General features: G+C 65.4%; 1 protein-coding gene across 1 annotated transcript in view; it reads left to right on the plus strand.

Annotated features, from left to right (window-relative positions):
* The window catches only part of HERC2 (HECT and RLD domain containing E3 ubiquitin protein ligase 2), a 72340-nt gene extending 56343 nt beyond the window's left edge, over positions 1-15997 (plus strand). The window contains exons 68-93 of the mRNA XM_081114761.1: positions 93-230; positions 1077-1268; positions 2484-2637; positions 3134-3241; positions 4011-4142; positions 4427-4585; positions 4671-4789; positions 5313-5438; positions 5623-5778; positions 6044-6159; positions 6242-6440; positions 7373-7587; positions 8812-8989; positions 9264-9425; positions 9730-9821; positions 9969-10108; positions 10416-10603; positions 10966-11163; positions 11364-11447; positions 12746-12887; positions 13008-13202; positions 13443-13555; positions 13686-13876; positions 14090-14195; positions 14435-14647; positions 15392-15997. Of these exons, the coding sequence (XP_080970887.1) occupies positions 93-230; positions 1077-1268; positions 2484-2637; positions 3134-3241; positions 4011-4142; positions 4427-4585; positions 4671-4789; positions 5313-5438; positions 5623-5778; positions 6044-6159; positions 6242-6440; positions 7373-7587; positions 8812-8989; positions 9264-9425; positions 9730-9821; positions 9969-10108; positions 10416-10603; positions 10966-11163; positions 11364-11447; positions 12746-12887; positions 13008-13202; positions 13443-13555; positions 13686-13876; positions 14090-14195; positions 14435-14647; positions 15392-15664 (4089 nt within the window). The 3' untranslated portion in view covers positions 15665-15997. The remainder of the gene's footprint in view (positions 1-92; positions 231-1076; positions 1269-2483; positions 2638-3133; positions 3242-4010; positions 4143-4426; positions 4586-4670; positions 4790-5312; positions 5439-5622; positions 5779-6043; positions 6160-6241; positions 6441-7372; positions 7588-8811; positions 8990-9263; positions 9426-9729; positions 9822-9968; positions 10109-10415; positions 10604-10965; positions 11164-11363; positions 11448-12745; positions 12888-13007; positions 13203-13442; positions 13556-13685; positions 13877-14089; positions 14196-14434; positions 14648-15391) is intronic.
* The last annotated feature ends 2880 nt before the right edge of the window (positions 15998-18877 follow it).

Here is an 18877-nt window from a genome sequence, read left to right on the forward strand (position 1 = left end):
GCCCGGGTGGCCAGAGGGCTCTCAGGTGAGGCTTTGGGGAGTCTGGGACGTGTGCACTTTGCTGAGCTCTTCTTCCTGGATTTTGAAACCAGATCTCTTCGGAGGATGCTGTGACCCCTGCCGCCGTGACCCCGTCTGCCTCCTCAGCCTCTTCTCGGCCGTTCATCCCGGTGACAGATGACCCGGGAGCTGCCAGCATCATCGCCGAAACCATGACCAAAGCCAAAGAGGTCAGGGGGCTTCCTGATGGTTCCGCTTTGAAAGCCTGTTAACCGCACGCGGGGTTGCAGGGGCAGCACACAGGTGGCTCCCTGCACGCTGGGCGAGCTGGGCACAGCCCACCCTCCCCTCCCGGCCGCAGTGCACACTCCGCGAGCCAGGGCTTCTCATCCCTCCCACGCAGATATGGCTCCTGTCCCAGTAGGTCCATGCAGGTCAGGGCCCCAGGGCGTGCTGTCTCGTTAGTCCTCACAGAGGGACACTGGCTCTGTGCGCTCCTGAGAGTGTGTGTTGGGGGGGGGGGGGCAGGCGTTGATTGGCAGCCTTACCTGGGACCCGAATCCTTATCACTTGCTCAGGAGTGTCTGCCAGGTGTGCCCACTGCGGGCAGTGACTGTGTGTCAGGTCACAAGCGTCACGGGAGAGAAGGATCTGGAGGCCTGCAGACACCTGGCTCCGTGCTCTGTCCCACCCACCGGTGCCTCGTGCCCCCTGGTGCTTCTGGCTAAGTGCGTTAGGACTGGTAGTAGTTGCATGGCGAGTTTTCATTCGTCTTGCTGTGAGTCGTAAGTTATGGCAAACGAAGCGTTGTTAGGGTTAAGCCGCCACGTGAGCCACGCGCAGGGATATGCAGGCAGCGATTCCCACCCCACCACCAGGTCGGTCCCGTCCCAGCTGTGAGGCCGGAGATGGTGGGTTTCAAGCTCGGGTCCTGGTGGGGGGCCCCAAGGCTGTCGCTTCTCCCCGCGACCTCCTGGTCCTGTCGCCTCCTGAAGGCCCCCCTTTATCTCTGGGAGCTTGTGCGTGAGCTGGTGGTGTTCTAACATGTTGCTCCTCCCTTCCTGTTGGGCCTGTAGGATGCTGAGAGCCAGAACAAGGCCTCGGGCCCCGAACCTCAGGCCTTGGACGAGTTCACCAGCCTGCTGGCCGCCGACGACACCCGGGTGCTGGCGGACCTGCTCAAGCTGTCCGTGTGCGGCCGGGCAGGGGCCCGGGGCCGCGAGGTGCTTTCGGCCGTGCTGTCGGGCATGGGCACCGCCTACCCCCAGGTGAGCACGAGGGGCCTTCTCTCCGTGGTGCTGCTGTGCCGTCACGTCTTGTCCGTGATGGACTCCATGCAGGAGACGGCAGGGTGGAAGGGCTCCATGTACGTCAGCCCTGCGCTGTCCCGTGGGCTGCCGTGTCCGGGGCCTTGGCATGCCCGTGTCCGCGTTCAGCAGTTCCCTCATCTCGACAGCGTCAGCTCTGCCAGGGCTTCCTTACGGCTCCTGGACTTTGTTTTATGCTGAGAACCATGGCACTGTTTAAAGAAACCAGTTTCTTCTAGTAATTTTTCTTTCTTCATTGACTAGAGGCCTGAGGCACGAAATTCGTGCAAGAGTAGGCCTCCCTTCCCCCGCCTGCCGACACCGGCTTCCCCCTGGCACCCGGGACCTGGGCTTCCCTCACAGCCCAGCTTCGTCCAGAAGGTTGTCCGGTCTGATTCGCATATTATGCTTTTATTTTTATAGATCACATTTGTCTTTTTGAGCCATCTGGGATTTATCTTGATATAAGGGATATGTTGGGATCCAGCTTTATTTTCCCCGAATGACAAACGTGGCCACAATATCAGGAATTTGGGAACGTCTTTTTTGTATTCGTGATTCCTGTGTGCATTTGGGCTCATCGACAAGCTTTTCTGCTCCATGAATCTAATCCTTATGCTCTAACCACGGTGCCGTGACTGTTGTAACTGTGACTCAGTGTTTGGCAGCCTGGGTCCACCAGGACTTTCTGCCATGGAAGCGTCCGCTCCCCGGCCACTGCGCCCGGACACGTGGCCCCTGCGCCCGGGAACCCGAAGTGTCGTTTTCTTTAACTTGGTTTAAGTTCGAACAGCCACACAGCTGCTCCTCCCCTGGCGCCTCTGTTCCGAGGGCCCCACCCCCGCCCCAGGCTCTCCCCCAGGGCAGCGCTCGTCCTGGGGGAGCAGGCGTGGCTGCCATCACAGGCTCTGTTCCCCCAGCACCTGCGGGTGTCCATGTCGGCTCCTCCTCCCTGGTCACCTTTACGCTTCGCAGCCCCTCCTCTGCGAGCCTGTGCCGTCTTGACTTTGTAGGCGAGGAGACCCAGCCCTGATCTGAACCAGAGTCCTCAGACCCCCCTCCCCCGTTCTCCCCGCGGCCACCCCGTCCTGCGGCCACCCCGTTCTCCCTGCGGCCACCCCGTCCTGCGGCAGGACCTGGCACGGGCGGCCTCCCGACCTGCCCCTCTCCCCGCAGGTGGCGGACATGCTGCTGGAGCTCTGCGTCACCGAGCTGGAGGACGTGGCCTCCGACTCGCAGAGCGGCCGCCTGTCCTCGCAGCCCGTGGTGGTGGAGAGCAGCCACCCCTACACGGACGACACGTCCTCCAGCGGCACCGTGAAGATCCCAGGTGCGGGTGGGGCTCCATCCTGGGAGCGGCCGTCGCCGGCTGAGAGGACAGAATTGGTTTAATCCTCACCCAAGGATATTTTAAAATTGACTTGAGAGAGAGAGGAAGGGGGAGAGAAACATCGAGGTAAGAGAGAAATGTGGATCGGTTGCCTCCCGTGTGCTCCCCTCCCGGGACTCGAACCCGCAGCCTAGGCCTGTGCCCTGACCAGAATTGAACCCGCCACCATTTGATGGAGGTGATGGAGGGGACGACGCTCCAACCAGCCGAGCCGCTGGCCAGGGCTCTGGAACAGAATTTTAAAACTGCATGAGACTCCTCACTTTCCTAAAACCTTTTCCTTTTCGGGATAGAACGTGGCGCAGGGAGCCGTGCAGCATAGGGTCCTGCGTAGTGTCTGTCAGGTGGGCGCCTTGGGCACAGAGCGCAGGTGTGTGTGGCTTTGGTCTCGCCGAGGTGTGCCCGCTGGGGTCTCACTGCTCTGCTCACCTGCCAGGTGCGGAGGGCCTCCGGGTGGAGTTTGACCGGCAGTGCTCCACGGAGCGGCGCCACGACCCGCTCACCGTCATGGACGGCGTCAACAGGATCGTCTCCGTGCGCTCAGGTGGGGAGCGGGGGGCGTTGCCCGCCTTCAGGAACGACGGAGCCTCGCCAAGCGTGCCAGGCCCGGGGGTACCAGGCCCAGGGAGGGGAAGGCTGACGTGCCCACGGCGCCTCCCAGGGGCAGTGTCTGTGCGCGTCTTCTCAGTCGCCATCCTCCGTCTGGAGCAGGACTGGCCGCCCTTCCCTGACCCCCCCCACCCCCCCCCACCCCCACCCCCGGGCCCCCCCCGGCCCGGCAGGGCCTCCTCGCCAGACGCTCCTTACCAGCCCTGCGAACGCTCGGGCGGCGCATGCAGTCCCGGAGGAGCTCGGGCTTTCCCTGGCGGCCTCACAAACGCGACGTAGCTTTAGCCAGGTGGCCGCTGGGCCGGTCCCTGCTCCCACGGGCCCTCCCTCGCGCTGAAGAGCCCGCCAGGCAGGAACCCGGCTGTGACTCACGCGGCCTGGCCCTGGGCTCCCGCGGACGGCTCCACTCCCCGAGGGCGGCCCTTCTGTGCTGAGCCGGCCCCTGTCCCGAGGGTGGCTGCGGCCCTGCAGGCCTCACACTGCGTGGCAGCTGTGTGCGCATTTCCATCAGGGCCGGGCTGCTGCCTCAGTTTCCCCAGGACTTAGCGCAGTGTGTGTTGAAGGGCAAGGCTCCCCTGGAGGCATGTGAACACCACTTTGGGGAGCCTGGGCTGGAGCCCCATGTGCTGCAGACGCTGCATGAACGACTCTCTGAAGAGGTTCGTGTTGGTGCGGGGAGTGAGCCACCCGTGTGCTTCCCCCAGGCCGGGAGTGGTGCGACTGGTCCAGCGAGCTGCGCATCCCTGGGGACGAGCTGAAGTGGAAGTTCATCAGCGACGGGTCTGTGAACGGGTGGGGCTGGCGCTTCACCGTCTACCCCATCATGCCAGCCGCAGGTGAGGGGGCCGCGGTGCCCAGGTGGGGGGCCGCGGTGCCGCAGGTGAGGGGGCCGCGGTGCCCAGGTGAGGGGGCCGCGGTGCCCAGGTGGGGGGGCCACGGTGCCCAGGTGGGGGGCCACAGTGCCCAGGTGGGGGGCCACGGTGCTCCAGGCTGGGTGCCCGGCCATGAGGGTGCATTGTTTACACTCCGTGCTGTAGGCTGCCTGCTTCTGCTGCATGGGGAGCCTGTCGGTCACGTCATGCAAGTCTCCTTACGGGACATGCGTGTACTCATCCCTCAGGCCCGAAAGACCTCCTCTCCGACCGCTGTGTCCTCTCCTGCCCGTCCATGGACCTGGTGACGTGCCTGCTCGACTTCCGGCTCAACCTCGCCTCGAACAGAAGCATCGTCCCACGCCTGGCCGCGTCGCTGGCCGCGTGCGCACAGCTCAGTGCCTTAGGTAGGCGGCGTCTTCATCACCATGTCTGTCGCAGGCGAGGGGAACCGTGGTCGAGCTCCTGATGTCCTCTGTCTGCTCTTTCCAGCTGCCAGTCACAGAATGTGGGCCCTTCAGAGGCTGAGAAAGCTGCTGACGACGGAGTTTGGACAGTCGGTCAACATCCGCCGGCTGCTGGGGGACAGCGATGGGGAGGCGCGCGCCCTGGTAGGGAGCCCACACCCACGTCCTAGACCTGTGACCCAGGGAGTGAGGCAGGTGCTCGTTTAGGCGTTGAAATCTCCCACTTGGAGAAGTTCCCGGAAGTCCGGCAGGAGCATAAGGCAGCCTTTGTCACCGCCGGCCCTCGTGCTGCTCCACATACGGAGCGCGGCCGGCCTCTGACTTTACAGGCAGCGCGTCTCGGGGGCTGTGACCATGGGATCGCGTTTGTGGGGCTTGACCACGAGTCTTTGTTCTGCTGATGAGGCGGCTGCTGTTAGAGGACGGCGGGTCCTGACCACGCCGGGAGCGGGTGGCCGGAGGGCCGGGGTGGGAGCTGCCTCACTGACCCAGCGCCGGGGTGGAGTGCAGCTCCCCTTCCGTCCCAGGGCCGTCACGTCCGCTAGGTCTCCCCCTGCGTGAGCGCGTCACGCTCGTTTTCTGGGGAGAAGGGCACAGTAGACGAGACCGTCAGCTCGTAGAGGCCAAGCACGGGGGCGGGGCGGGCTACAGCGTGGTGTCCCCGCAGAGCTTCACGGGCAGCGCTCTGGCTGCGCTGGTGAAAGGCCTCCCGGAGACCCTGGAGAGGCAGTTCGAGTACGAGGACCCCGTCGTGCGGGGCGGCAAGCAGCTACTACACAGCCCCTTCTTTAAGGTAACGTGGCTGGGGGAGCGGCCTGTGCAGGCGTGTGTCGGGCGTCACCGGAAGTGGGCAGGGACAGGTCCGCCACAGGGACCGTGAGCACGGCTGGCGAGCAGCAGGCTGGCGAGGCGCCCGGGGAGGTTCCGCGAGGGCCGCCCGGGCTGCGTGTCGCGTGACCCTGCCTGGCCCTTTGCAGGTGCTGGTGGCTCTTGCTTGTGACTTGGAGCTGGACACGCTGCCCTGCTGCGCCGAGACGCACAAGTGGGCCTGGTTCCGCAGGTACTGCATGGCCTCCCGCGTGGCCGTGGCCCTGGACAGGAGGACGCCGCTGCCCCGGCTGTTTCTCGACGAGGTACGCGCAGGTGTCGAGTCGCCCGCCTCTGGAGAGCACAGCGCTCGCTGTTTCACCGGATGTGCGGCCGCTGGCGCTGCGGGTGCCCTGAGGGGCCCCTCGTGGGAACCAGGGACGGTGCTGACGCTCAGCGACGCTCAGACAGGAGCCCTGGTTTCCTGTCACTGAGGCCTCAGTGCTGGTGCTGCCTCCCCCGCGACCCCTGCCTCCGCGTCCCCTGTTGTCCTGAGACGGGCGTGTGATGGCCTCGCCGTGTGCCGTCCAGGTGGCGAAGAAGATCCGCGAGCTCATGGCGGACGGCGAGGCCATGGACGTCCTGCACGAGAGCCACGACGTCTTCCGGAGGGAGCACGACGAGCAGCTGGTGCAGTGGATGAACAGGTCGCTGCGGCGGGAGCGGCGGGCGCGGGACACGCCTCAGGCGGGGAGCGCCCACCTCCATTGTTCGCTTCCTTGGCTCTAGGCGCCCGGACGACTGGACTCTGTCTGCCGGTGGCAGCGGCACGATCTACGGGTGGGGACATAACCACAGGGGCCAGCTCGGGGGCATCGAGGGGGCGAAGGTGAAGGTGCCCACTCCCTGCGAAGCCCTGGCCACCCTCAGGCCCGTGCAGCTCATTGGCGGAGAGCAGACTCTGTTCGCGGTCACGGCCGACGGGAAGGTAAGGGTGCGTCCGTCGTCGACATGGACACCGTGGGGCGAGGGGGGGGGCGTGGTCCTGGGTGTGCACTCCTGAGGCCTCGCCTCCAGGCCTCGCCCTGGGTGCTGGAGGCAGGCCCCCCGAGCATCCCTGCGGGCCTCCTGGCTCCACACGTGCAGGCTTCATTTGGAAACCAGTGTTCCCGTGGTTTCCTGCCCGTGGTTCAGGAGGCGTCTTCCTGGGTTTCTTTGCTGCCCCTGAAGCAATCGCTGCTGGTGTGTGGGACTCGCGGGCCTTTGCGTGTCGAGTTCCTTCGCTCCACTCCTTTCTCTCGTGTAGTCGGGGTTCGCGGGGTCACTTCACAGCGAGCCGTCGTCTGTGACTGGACCCTGTGCCTCCTCACCAGGTCCTGCCTGTGGGAGAAGGGCCCGCTGGGCTGGGGGGCGGCAGGGGGCAGAGCAGGGCCTGCCGGGCGTCCTCCTGGGTCCACCTGCAACCTTGGCTCACGTCCGTCCTGTGTGGGGGTCCCCCTTCCACAGCTTTGCAGCCTTTCGGTTCTATGGGAGAGGGGTGACGTGCATTCGGAAACGGCAGTCTGGTTTTTAAAAATTAACGGTAAAGACACTTAGTGTCCCAAACAGTGAGTTTCCTGCGGGTGTCTGTCTGGGACCTCCTGGCGGTAAATAACTAAACCTTCCTTGTTTTTCTTGGCGTGAGTTACAGTTGGCATCTGGGCAGAAACAGAGATGCTCCCAGAAAACAGCCCTAACGTGCAAAGGCAGTCTGTGAACTTGTTCTCTCAAGTGGTCGCAGCCGCCTCGCTCTGAGGAAGCACCCGTGAAGCTTCAGTTCTCGGCTCTCTCTGGGGAGAAACGTCTAGAGCGCGGGTTGGGCGTCAGTTTCCACGATGCGGGCTCTTGGGGTAAAGTCGGTTCCTGTTGCTCCTGTCCTAGCTGTACGCCACCGGGTACGGGGCCGGCGGCCGGCTCGGCGTCGGGGGCACGGAGTCGGTGTCCACCCCGACGCTGCTCGAGTCCATCCAGCACGTGTTCATCAGGAAGGTGGCCGTGAACTCGGGCGGCAAGCACTGCCTCGCCCTCTCCTCCGAAGGAGAGGTGTACTCCTGGGGCGAGGCCGAGGACGGGAAGCTGGGCCACGGCAACCGCAGGTACCTGGGCGGCTCGTGCCGCTCCTTCTCGTGGGCTCCGTGCTCGTGTCTGTGTCAGCCCTGCCCTCCGCACAGCATCCCCCACATCCACTTCAGGGGGTGCTCCTGGGAGCAAGTGCATGGACCTCAACGGGGCTCATTTCTGAGTTGGTTTTTTTATTGGTTTCCAAGAGGCAGGGGGGTGGGGGGAGATGGGAACGTCAGTGATGAGAGAGCATCATGGACCGGCCGCCTCCTGCACCTCCCCCACTGGGGATGGATCACGGACCGGCCGCCTCCTGCACCTCCCCACTGGGGATGGATCACGGACCGGCCGCCTCCTGCACCTCCCCCACTGGGGATGGATCACGGACCAGCCGCCTCCTGCACCTCCCCACTGGGGATGGATCACGGACCGGCCGCCTCCTGCACCTCCCCACTGGGGATGGATCACGGACCGGCCGCCTCCTGCACCTCCCCCACTGGGGATGGATCACGGACCGGCCGCCTCCTGCACCTCCCCACTGGGGATGGATCACGGACCGGCCGCCTCCTGCACCTCCCCACTGGGGATGGATCACGGACCGGCCGCCTCCTGCACCTCCCCACTGGGGATGGATCACGGACCGGCCGCCTCCTGCACCTCCCCACTGGGATGGATCACGGACCGGCCGCCTCCTGCACCTCCCCACTGGGATGGAGCTGCAGCCGGGCCTGTGCCCCGACTGGGAGCGGAACCGTGACCTCCTGGTTCCTAGGCCGATGCTCAGCCACTGAGCCCCACGCCGGGCTGGGGCGTCTTGTTGTTGTCGCAGTCGGGGCAGGATAAGCAGGAACACGGGTCAGAGCAGCAAAAAGAAAATAATCCAAAACACTCAGGCGGCGGCAGGGCCTGAGGACAGAGAGCAGCGGGAGGCTGTCAGTGGGAGGAGGTGGGGACTGGAGGAGAGGGAGCCGGCCAGGCAGCCAGGGACTCGGACGGGGCACAGGGCACGGGGCACGGGCAGCGGGTGTGAGATTTAGTGGGGCGATGCCTCTCGCCGGCGTGCCCTGGAGCCGACGTAATGCTGTACGTCAGCTGTGACCGGGAAGTTAAGTGCAAAAACACAAAAAGGCGAAGGAATTCAACTTGAGGGTGTAGATTGGGACGTGCACACTGAACGCGTGAGCGCCGAGCCCAGAGCCTGCGTGCGACACCGCCTGAGGGTCAGCCTGGCCTGAGGCGTGCTCGTGGCCTCTTTGCAGTCCCTGTGACCGCCCTCGAGTCGTCGAGTCTCTGAGAGGCACCGAGGTGGTGGACATCGCTGCCGGCGGAGCCCACAGCGCCTGCGTCACCTCCGCCGGCGACCTCTACACATGGGGCAAAGGCCGGTACGGCCGCCTGGGCCATAGCGACAGCGAGGACCAGCTCAAGCCCAAGCTGGTGAGGCGGCGTCCAGGGCGCGGGCCGCTCTGCTGGGGTCGAGGGTCACGGCTCAGTGTGGACAAGTGGGCTTTATTGGTGTGTGTGCTGTGGGTCGTCTGAGAGGATAGTGCGTGACCTGCCCTGCATTTCCACTCGTGGGCGGTCCTTGGCAGACAGAGCAGGGCATTGGCCCCAGGGCGGCTGCGGGGGTGCGTCCTGTGTGGACTTACGGGCAGCCTCCCTCGGGGGGCCTGGCCATGTGGTCAGAAAACCTCCATGTCCCTCCTCGAAGGTGGAGGCCCTTCAGGGCCACCGCGTGGTCGACGTCGCCTGCGGCAGTGGCGACGCCCAGACCCTCTGCCTCACGGATGACGACACCGTGTGGTCCTGGGGCGACGGGGACTACGGCAAGCTCGGCCGCGGGGGCAGCGACGGCTGTAAAGTGCCCATGAAGGTACCTCTGTCCCTGGAGCCCGGGTCCCCGCAGGTGGGGCGGCCCAGCACTCTGCCTCCTTCCTGCCCGCGCGTGGGTGTTGGGTGAAGAGCGAGGGAGGCCCCGCCGGCTGAGGCATCTAGGGCTGTCGTGCTCTCGCGGGAGCTTTGGCTGCAGGCGCGGCCGCTCCTGCCCAGGGCCTGGGCTTTGCCCGTGGAGGGGGTCAGCGGTCATAAACGCTGGGTGAGGGTGAGGGCCAGGCTCTCTGCTTCCTCCTCGGACGGACGTCGGTCTCTGGTGGCCGTCTGAGTGACCTCTCCTCCAGATCGACTCGCTCACGGGCCTGGGCGTGGTGAAGGTGGAGTGCGGGTCCCAGTTCTCGGTTGCCCTGACCAAGTCCGGCACTGTCTACACCTGGTACGCGAGGCTGGCCCCAGGGCTGGGAGGCTAACCTGAGGTGGCGTTCGCGGCCTTTGTGGATGGTCCGTGACCTCCCCGTGGGCTGGGGTGTGTCGCGGAGCCGGCAGTGGTGGCCTCGCACCCTGAGCCCGTCTCCTGACGCAGGGGCAAAGGGGACTACCACCGGCTGGGCCACGGCTCTGACGACCACGTGCGGAGGCCGCGGCAGGTGCAGGGGCTGCAGGGGAAGAAGGTCATTGCCATCGCCACGGGCTCCCTGCACTGCGTGTGCTGCACGGAGGAGGGTAGGTGGCGGCCCTCTGCGTCCCGGGAGCGTCCCAGCCTCTGCTGTGGGCCCGTGAACACGTCACCGTTCACGCTGCACAGAGAAGAACTGGCCTTAGAGAGGCCTGCGTGCAGGCTGGGCCCTCGCTGGCCCCCCCCTCCCCTCCCCCCACCCTGGCCTGTGTCTGCAGAGGGGCAGTGTGTAAGGGACAAGACCTAGGGCGCATGGTGTGACCAGACACTAGGTCTCAGGGCCCGGCCCCCCACCCCCTGGCAGGGAGGCCTCTGCGCTCCTCACGTGGCTCCTTGGTCCCCCTTCGCTTCCAGGTGAGGTTTACACCTGGGGGGACAACGATGAGGGGCAGCTGGGGGACGGGACCACCAACGCCATCCAGAGGCCGCGGCTGGTGGCCGCCCTGCAGGGCAGGAAGGTCAACCGTGTGGCCTGCGGCTCGGCGCACACACTGGCCTGGTCCACCAGCAAGCCCGCCAGCGCCGGAAAGCTCCCCGCACAGGTGGGTGCTGCGGGGGGCGGGGGCGGGAGGGGCGGCTCAGGTGCACCTGGTGGCGGTCCTGTGTGGCCCAGGCCCCGCTGGAAGCGGTTCAGGCTCCCGTGTGAACCTGGCCTTCCCGTCAGCCAGCAGCCTGTCAGTGAAACGCTCACCTTCCTTCAGCATCGCATGAAGGACGGAAAAGCGGTGACAGCACAGCCCACCACGCTCTCAGCAGACACGCTGTAGACTAGTTATTCTCGCGTTTTCCTCGATGGCTCGGCTGCAGCCAAGCGGCCAGATTGTCGTTAAGAGATTTTCCAAACCACACGGACGCAGGCGCCCCTGCAGAGCCGTGCAGGGCCGTGACCTCGCCTCTGTTGCAGGTGCCCATGGAGTACAACCACCTGCAGGAGCTCCCGGTCGTCGCCCTGCGGAACCGGCTGCTGCTGCTGCACCACCTCTCCGAGCTCTTCTGCCCCTGCATCCCCATGTTCGACCTGGAGGGCGCCCTGGGCGAGACGGGGCTGGGGCCCGCCGTGGGCTTCGACACCCTGCGGGGCATCCTCATCTCCCAGGGCAAGGTACCTGCCTCCGCGGTGGGCCGGGTCTGCGTGAGCTTTAACCCCAGGACGGCTGGGAACGGGTGTCGGGGCACAGCTTGCTCAGCCGGCGCTCCCGGCACTCTGTGCAGGCTCCACGCTGCACGTTTAGGGCCCTCCGTGTGGACAGACAGCGCCCTGATGACCATGTCAGGTTCTCACCCTTGCCGTGTTTTATTCAGGAGGTGGCTTTCCGGAAGGTGGTACAGGCAACGATGGTGCGCGACCGCCAGCACGGGCCCGTGGTGGAGCTGAACCGCATCCAGGTGACGGGGCCTCTGCCTCGAGGTGGCGTGGCTGCCAGCTGGCCCGGTGCGGGGGGTGGGGGGCACACCTGGGCCACGCCTATAGAGAGCAGGAAGGAGGCCTGAACCCAGAGCACAGATCCAGACGAGCAGAGGGGCGTGTCCATCGCCATGGCCCGCAGGCACATGTGGGCATCCCTGGGCCGAGGCCTCTGCAGGCTGAAAGCCGTGCCCCCTCCTGGCAGGCATGTCTCCTCACGTCTTGGAGTCTAGGTGCTCAGACGCGGCCGGTCAGAGGCCTCTGCCCCGACCCACCCCTGTCCCCCAGCGTCACGCTCCTGGCCCTCGCGGCTCTGCCCTTCACGGGCTGAGTCACTGCTGTGTCCCCGGGACCAGAGAACTGAGGGGCAGGGACCATCTCCGGGTCCCACGGCTGCCCGTGTGGCGCCCACCAGTCGTCAAACACCAAGGGGAGGCCACGGCTCCTGACAGCCTGGGCACGTGGCTGCCTCCCCCAGCAGCAGCAGGAGCCCCGAAGAACAGACTGCTTGTTCTGCGCCCTGTGCCCACACACACACACTCACACACACACACCCCCCGTGTGCTCCTGGACTCGCTCAGGGCGTTTTAGGTCAAGTGTCAGTCTGTGGTTTGCTGTGGAGCACGTGTGGCCACGCGGGCGGAAGAGCCCCTGCAGGGACGTCAGCGGGCACAGCGCTGTGCTGGGCGGCGGCCGCTCCCCGAACAAGCAGGCTATTGAGCGAGGCCAGCGGAAGCCTGCCTTCCACGCCTCGGGGGCACGCTGGTCTCCGCACTGTCGGGGCTCAGGCTGCCATGAGTGAGCCGAGGGGCAGGTGGCTGGCCACACGCTGCCTCAGCCATGCCCTCAGCCGGGTCGGGCTCGGCAACGCCCTGGGAGAGCGTCCTGTCTGGGCGGCTCCTGGTGGGATCACGTCGCAGCCGGGTCAGCGTGCTGGCAGCATGAAGCCGGTGCACGGCAGCAGGTTCTAGCTCGGACCTGGGGCGGGTGTGCCAGCTCGTTCTGAAGGCTTAGCAAGTCCAGGTCCGACAGGAAGGCCCCCTGCCGTGCGGCGGCTCCGTCTCCACGTCGGGAGTTCGGGTCTCAGTCTGTGGGGGCACCACATGCCCGTGTGCCGCCCGCTGTCGGCTCCAGGGCAGCAGCTGCTCAGGTCCGGCCGGGAGTCAGGGCCTGACGGGCGAGGGCCCAGGGCTGGCATCGTCCGCTGGCATCATCCGCGAGCACCCGGGCTGTCTGCCTGCGCCTCCTGCTGCGCCAGCTCCCTGTCCTTCCTCCTCAGGTCAAGCGTTCCCGGAGCAAAGGTGGCCTGGCGGGCCCCGACGGCACCAAGTCCGTCTTTGGGCAGATGTGCGCCAAGATGAGCTCCTTCAGCCCCGACAGCCTGCTGCTGCCTCACCGCGTCTGGAAGGTCAAGTTCGTGGGTGAGAGCCTTGGGCGCGAACGGGGGTCCCACCGCGGGGCTGCTGCTCCCCGGGCTCTGGGGGGCGCTGCTGCTCCCCGGGCTCCGTGGGGGACAGGGGCTCACTCTCCTTCCCCCGAAGGCGAATCGGTGGACGACTGTGGAGGCGGCTACAGCGAGTCCATCGCCGAGATCTGTGAGGAGCTGCAGAATGGACTCACGCCCCTTCTGATCGTGACGCCCAACGGGAGGGACGAGTCGGGGGCCAACCGAGACTGCTACCTGCTCAGCCCCGCCGCCCGGGCGCCCGTGCACACCAACATGTTCCGCTTCCTGGGTGCGCCCTCCCCCCGGCCTCCTGGCTGCTCTGTTCGGGGGGTGGGCCAGCGGTGCTGCTGGGGAGAGGCGCAGTGAGACCGCGGCCTTGGGCAGAGAGCAGCAGTTAATCAGGACAGGGCGGGCCTTTGGGGCGCACCTCCTGAGTTGGGGTGGTGCTGGTGGGAGGGAGCAGGCCGGGTGGAGGGAGCTGGATGCCCTGCCGTTGATTCCGATGCCCGTTGCCGCCCTGGATGCGCAGGCGTGCTGCTGGGCATCGCCATCCGCACGGGGAGCCCCCTGAGCCTCAGCCTGGCCGAGCCCGTCTGGAAGCAGCTGGCGGGGATGAGCCTCACCATCGCAGACCTCAGCGAGGTGCGCCCGGGCGGCTGGGAAGCGGGGTCCCCGGTGTGCGCTCCCTCCTGGCCCTGGGGGCTGTGGGCGAGGCTTGGCGGGGTGCGGGGGGGACCGACACGGCTCGACACGGACTCCTGTGCCCGGGAAGGTGGACAAGGACTTCATCCCCGGGCTCATGTACATCCGCGACAACGAGGCCACCTCCGAGGAGTTCGAGGCCATGGGCCTGCCCTTCACGGTGCCGAGCGCCAGCGGCCAGGACGTGCAGCTGAGCTCCAGGCACTCGCACATCTCCCTGGACACCCGCGCGGAGTACGTCCGGCTGGCCGTGAGCTACAGGTGCGTCCTGCCCTCCCCTGCCTGGTGCTCCTGCAGGCCTGGGGGCGCTTCCCGCGGGTGGGGAGGGGGCGGGAAGGAGGACAGAGACGAGAGCCTGGGCAGCCTGGGAGGGTGGCTGCATCGGCTCCAGGCTGTCCTCACCGCCTGTGGAACTCGGGGGGGGGGGGGAGGACGAGGGGAGGCGCCCCTGGTCACCTGGTGCCTTCCTCTCAGGCTCCATGAGTTCGACGAGCAGGTGGCCGCCGTCCGGGAGGGCATGGCCCGCGTCGTGCCCGTGCCCCTGCTCTCTCTCTTCACCGGCTACGAGTTGGAGACGATGGTAGGCGGCTCCGCAGCTGCGCCGCTGGCAGGGCCTTTCCGTGGTGACCCCCTCCTCGCCCTCGCTGCCTCGGTTCACCGTGCCCTCGGGGGTCTGGGGTGCTCAGCTCAGGAAGCCAGTCTCCTGCCTCCCTCCCGGGGCGGCCCTGGGCCCCACGTGTGGCCCCCGCCCCCCGCAGCCTGGGTGGTGGGTGCTGAGCAGAAGTGGATGGACAGGGCGCCCTGACCCTGTGCCCTCAGGTGTGCGGCAGCCCGGACATCCCCCTGCACCTGCTGAAGTCAGTGGCCACCTACAAGGGGGTGGAGCCGTCGGCACCCCTGGTGCAGTGGTTCTGGGAGGTGATGGAGGCCTTCTCCAACACGGAGCGCTCCCTCTTCCTGCGCTTCGTGTGGGGCCGCACGCGGCTGCCCAGGACCATCGCCGACTTCCGGGGCCGCGACTTCGTCATCCAGGTGGGCAGCGCGGGCCAGTCGGGACAGATCCTGCCTCCCGACCTGGTTTCTGTTTTCTCTGGCGCTGGGGGGCTCAGAAACGCTGCAGGTGCTGGAGCCCCCCTTGTAGGATGTGTGTGGGTGCCCTGCGCACAGCGCCAGGCAGCCGACCTGGCTGAGCACACCGCATAGCGCTTGGCCCTGCGGTTGGACGGGCAGCGATGCCCTGAGGAAACCCAGCTCCTCAGACCAAGAGCCGAGCTTTGCTCGAGTCTGTTCTCGGTCCCAGGGTCAGACCCAGCTCTGGTACCTGCCAGTCGCTGGGTGACGGAGCCGTGCTGCCCACCCGCAGACCTTCCGGGTCGCGGTACTATCCAGGCCGGGGGTCCATAGAGGGACGGGCTGGGTGGTCGCTCTCCCCACGTGTCCGCCAGGATCCGTGGCAGGCTCCTTGCTGAGTGCAGGCTGCCCGCCTTCTGTCAGCCACATGTCGTCATTCTCGCAAAACGTAAGTGGCCCTGGGGGTTGTCCCTCTTCTCACTGGCTTCCTAGTGCCGTAGTCTGCAGGGTGCAGGCTGGGGAGTGAGTGCCGCCCCTCCTCACAGCCCTGACTTCAGAGAAGCCATCGTCACAGAACCCAGGGCCCTTTCCTGCCAGTCGAGGGGCTCTGGTTCTAAAGGTAGCGGGCCCCGCGGGACTGACGCGCGTCGCTTAGGACCCCGGCTCGGTGAGTGCGGTCCCCCAGCTCTGACCCTCCCGTTCCAGGTGCTGGACAAGTACAGCCCTCCCGACCACTTCCTGCCCGAGTCCTACACCTGCTTCTTCCTGCTGAAGCTGCCCCGCTACTCCTGCCGGCAGGTGCTGGAGGAGAAGCTCAAGTACGCCATCCACTTCTGCAAGTCCATTGACACGGACGACTACGCCCGCATCGCCCTCACGGGCGAGCCGGCCGCTGAGGACAGCAGCGAGGACTCGGAGAACGAGGACGTGGACTCGTTTGCTTCAGACTCGACGCAGGACTATCTCACGGGGCACTGAGCGGCCGCAGGGCCTGCAGGGAGGACCTCATGGGCGGCGGGGGCCTGGGCTCAGCCCGGCGCCAACGGAGCGGCGTTGGAAGCCCCCTTCCCGCGGCCGCGGTCATGGACATTCGTCCTCCAGACAAAAGGTCTCCCCCGCCCGCCCCCCATACTGCATCGCCGTGTAAATACCGGCTCCCAGGAACGAATAAAGCCTTCTGCGGGGCCGCCAGCCCTTCTGCTTCCGCGTCTGCACTGTCGATTGTACATGGAAATCTGCGTGACCGTTGATCGTGTTATAAATACTTCACTCATTTTATTCTGAATTTATTAAATGTTTTTGGAACATGAAGTGATCGGTGTTACTTGAACACATCCAGAGGTTATTTCAACCAAAACCAAAACCCAGAGGCCAGGCGGCTCCTCCTCCAGGGGCGCACATGCTCTGTGGCCAGGGTCCGCCTGAGCTCTGTCCCGACTCCGATCACGGAACGGGTGCTGTACATGTGTGTGTCATGTATGTGCCTGAATTCCACCCCATAAATAAAGCTGTCAGAGAACCGTGAGCCGTCTCTTTCCTGGCACGGGTGTGCACAGCCTCAGTCAGTCTCCACCAGGACGTCCCTCAGAGCCACCCCAGTTAGATCTGTTCACTGCAGACACCACACACCCTGCAGTGACAAAGGCCTGGTCCTCAGGAGAGGAGAGGGTGGGCAGTGGTGCCCGGAGCCCTCAGCCCCTCCCGTCCTGGCCCCGACCGCCCGCCGTCCCAGGACAGTCCCTCTGGCCCGGGGTCAGGGTGCTTCCGGTCCCCTCGGCCCTGGGCTGGGGTTTGAGCTGCTTGTCCTGGGTCGAGGCACTAGAACAGTGATGGCGAACCTATGACACACGTATCAGAGGTGACACGCGAACTCATTTTTTTGGTTGATTTTTCTTGGTTAAATGGCATTTAGATATATAAAATAATAAAAATATAAATCTTTGTTTTACTATGGTTGCAAATGTCAAAAAATTTCTCTATGTGACACGGCACCAGAGTTAAGTTAGGGTTTTTCAAAATGCTGACACACCGAGCTCAGAAGGTTCACCGTCACTGACCTAGAACCCGCAGCAGCGTCGGTGCTGGGAGAATTTCCTCGGGGCCAGTGCTTTACACCTGACCCAGGACCGCCTTGGTGAACGCCCAGATCAGCCCTTTCTTCTTAACTTGGCTCAAATTTTTCCTAAGCTGTGGGGTTTGGTTTTTTCGGTTTTGCTTTTGGTTTTGTTTGTTAATCCAAACCTGAGGATATTTTTTTCATTGCTTTTTAGAGAGTGAGGGGAGGAGAGAGAGAGAGAAAAAAAATCGATGTGGGAGAGACCCGTTAGTTGGTTGCCTTCCACACTCACCCTGACGGACGGGGATAGAACCTGCACCCAGGTACGTGCCCTTCACTGGGAATCGAACCCGAGACCCTTCAGGGCCCTGGGTGGGGGGTGGGGTGCTAAGCCTCTCTCTCTACTCTTATGAGTAATCAAAGGAAGTAAAACTTTCCTTCACAGAGGACGAGGCTCTGCAGACCTAGGCCCCCCATCGGGGTGTGCACAGCCCCAGGAGCTATGCCCTCAGGGACTAGACTCTGCCCTCTGGCCCTGGCTGGGCTATTGCGGGCTGGGTCCACAAGATGGCCTTGCGGGAAAGGACCCTCCAGTGAGCATGTGTGGCCCCGGAGCCAAGGCTGAAAGGGCTGCTGACTCCAGGGAGAGGTAGGTGCCTGTGCGACACACTCGGACCCCTGCAGCTGGCTCCCGGGGCCTGCCGAAGGGACAGGGACTGCTGAGGGGCTAGGCTGCGCTCTTCTGGGCCAGGCTGGGCTCGTTGGGGTTCGCTGGGCTTCTGGGGGGCTGCGCAAAAGACAATGTAGGCAGACGATGCCCTCCGTGTGGGTGTGCCAGTTCCCGTTATCTGGGGGGACCCTGTTCCCAGCGCCTGGCTACCAGTTAAGAAGCAGCGCTTGAAATGCGCACAGCGGCACAGCGCGCAGACTGTCCCCGGACCTTCCCACAGGGGCCTGGAGCCCCCTCTGCCTTTTCTGAGTGCGCCCCAGACGTCCTGGGGTGAGGGGGCCCCTCCTCCTAGTCCTGGTGCCGCCTGGGGGCGGGGCCAGGCCGGGAAGACGGCGCCCCATCCGCCCCGTGCGCGCCCCCAGCGCGAGCTCGCCAGAGCTCCTCCGAGAATTGCGCTCCCCTCGCGGTTCAGAGCCCGCGCTTTGGACCTTCCGTTCGGCTCCTGGAGGAAGAGCGAGTCCCGAGCCCTCAGGTGGGTGGGAGAGGGGGTGGGAGCCGGCGGGGCGGAAGAAGCCCTCGTTGGGCGGTCGCTTTGTGGAACCGGGAAAGTTGGTGTGAAGATGCAGCCGGAGCCGCGGGCGTCAGCGCAGCGCGCATCTTCTGGGGGGACGGGAACGGCGCCCCCGGGAGGGTTCCCCGAGCGAGCGGGCGCGGGTGCCGAGGCCAGAGCTGGAAAGGGTTCCCCAGCCGGGGTTCTGCTGGGCCTGCCCAGCGGGGTCTGCTCCTAGCGCCCGCCTGGCAGGCACGTGAGCGCGGGTCAGGCGTTTCTGGGGAACGGAATGCGCCCTTTAAATCCCTCAGCGCTCCGGCTACGCACTTGGCCACACACAGTGAATTACGTGGGTTTCCCGTCGCCAGCTCTTTCCAAGGACCTGGACGATCACATCCTTGGGCTTACAGACCCGGGCCTGGGCCTGGGCCTCCTCCTGCGGTGGGCCTCGCCCGCTGAGCCCAGACTGAGGGGATGTGGATGGTTCCGAGGAAGAGAGCAGGAGGCTGTTAGTTAGCACTGTGGGCAGCAGCTCTGTCCTGAATACAAGGCAGTTCCTTGTCGCCTAAACCACGTGGAAAGGCCCCCCCTGGGGCTTGCCAGGTAGGGGTGCTGGGGCTTGCCAGGTAGGGGTGCTGGGGCCGGGGAGATGGCCTGCAGCCGGGGTGCCAGCTCTCAATGATGGCTGGTGAGGCGTCAGTCTCGCTGGAAACAGCGGAGGTGAAAGCTCTCGGGGACCTCACAGGACGGGGAACATCTGCCGTTACTGCAGATGGCGTTTGCAGACGCGCGTGCGGTTCACGCCGTGTAAGGGGGTGATTTGGGAGTCTCCGTTCCTCACGGTTTGCTGCGCCGACGAAAAGCCAGGGCTGATACTAACTGGTCTTTGAGACGGTCCCCACCGCCTGGGGCTTG

This window comes from Myotis nattereri, assembly GCF_964212035.1.
Source record: "Myotis nattereri genome assembly, chromosome: 21".
NCBI lineage: Eukaryota > Metazoa > Chordata > Mammalia > Chiroptera > Vespertilionidae > Myotis > Myotis nattereri.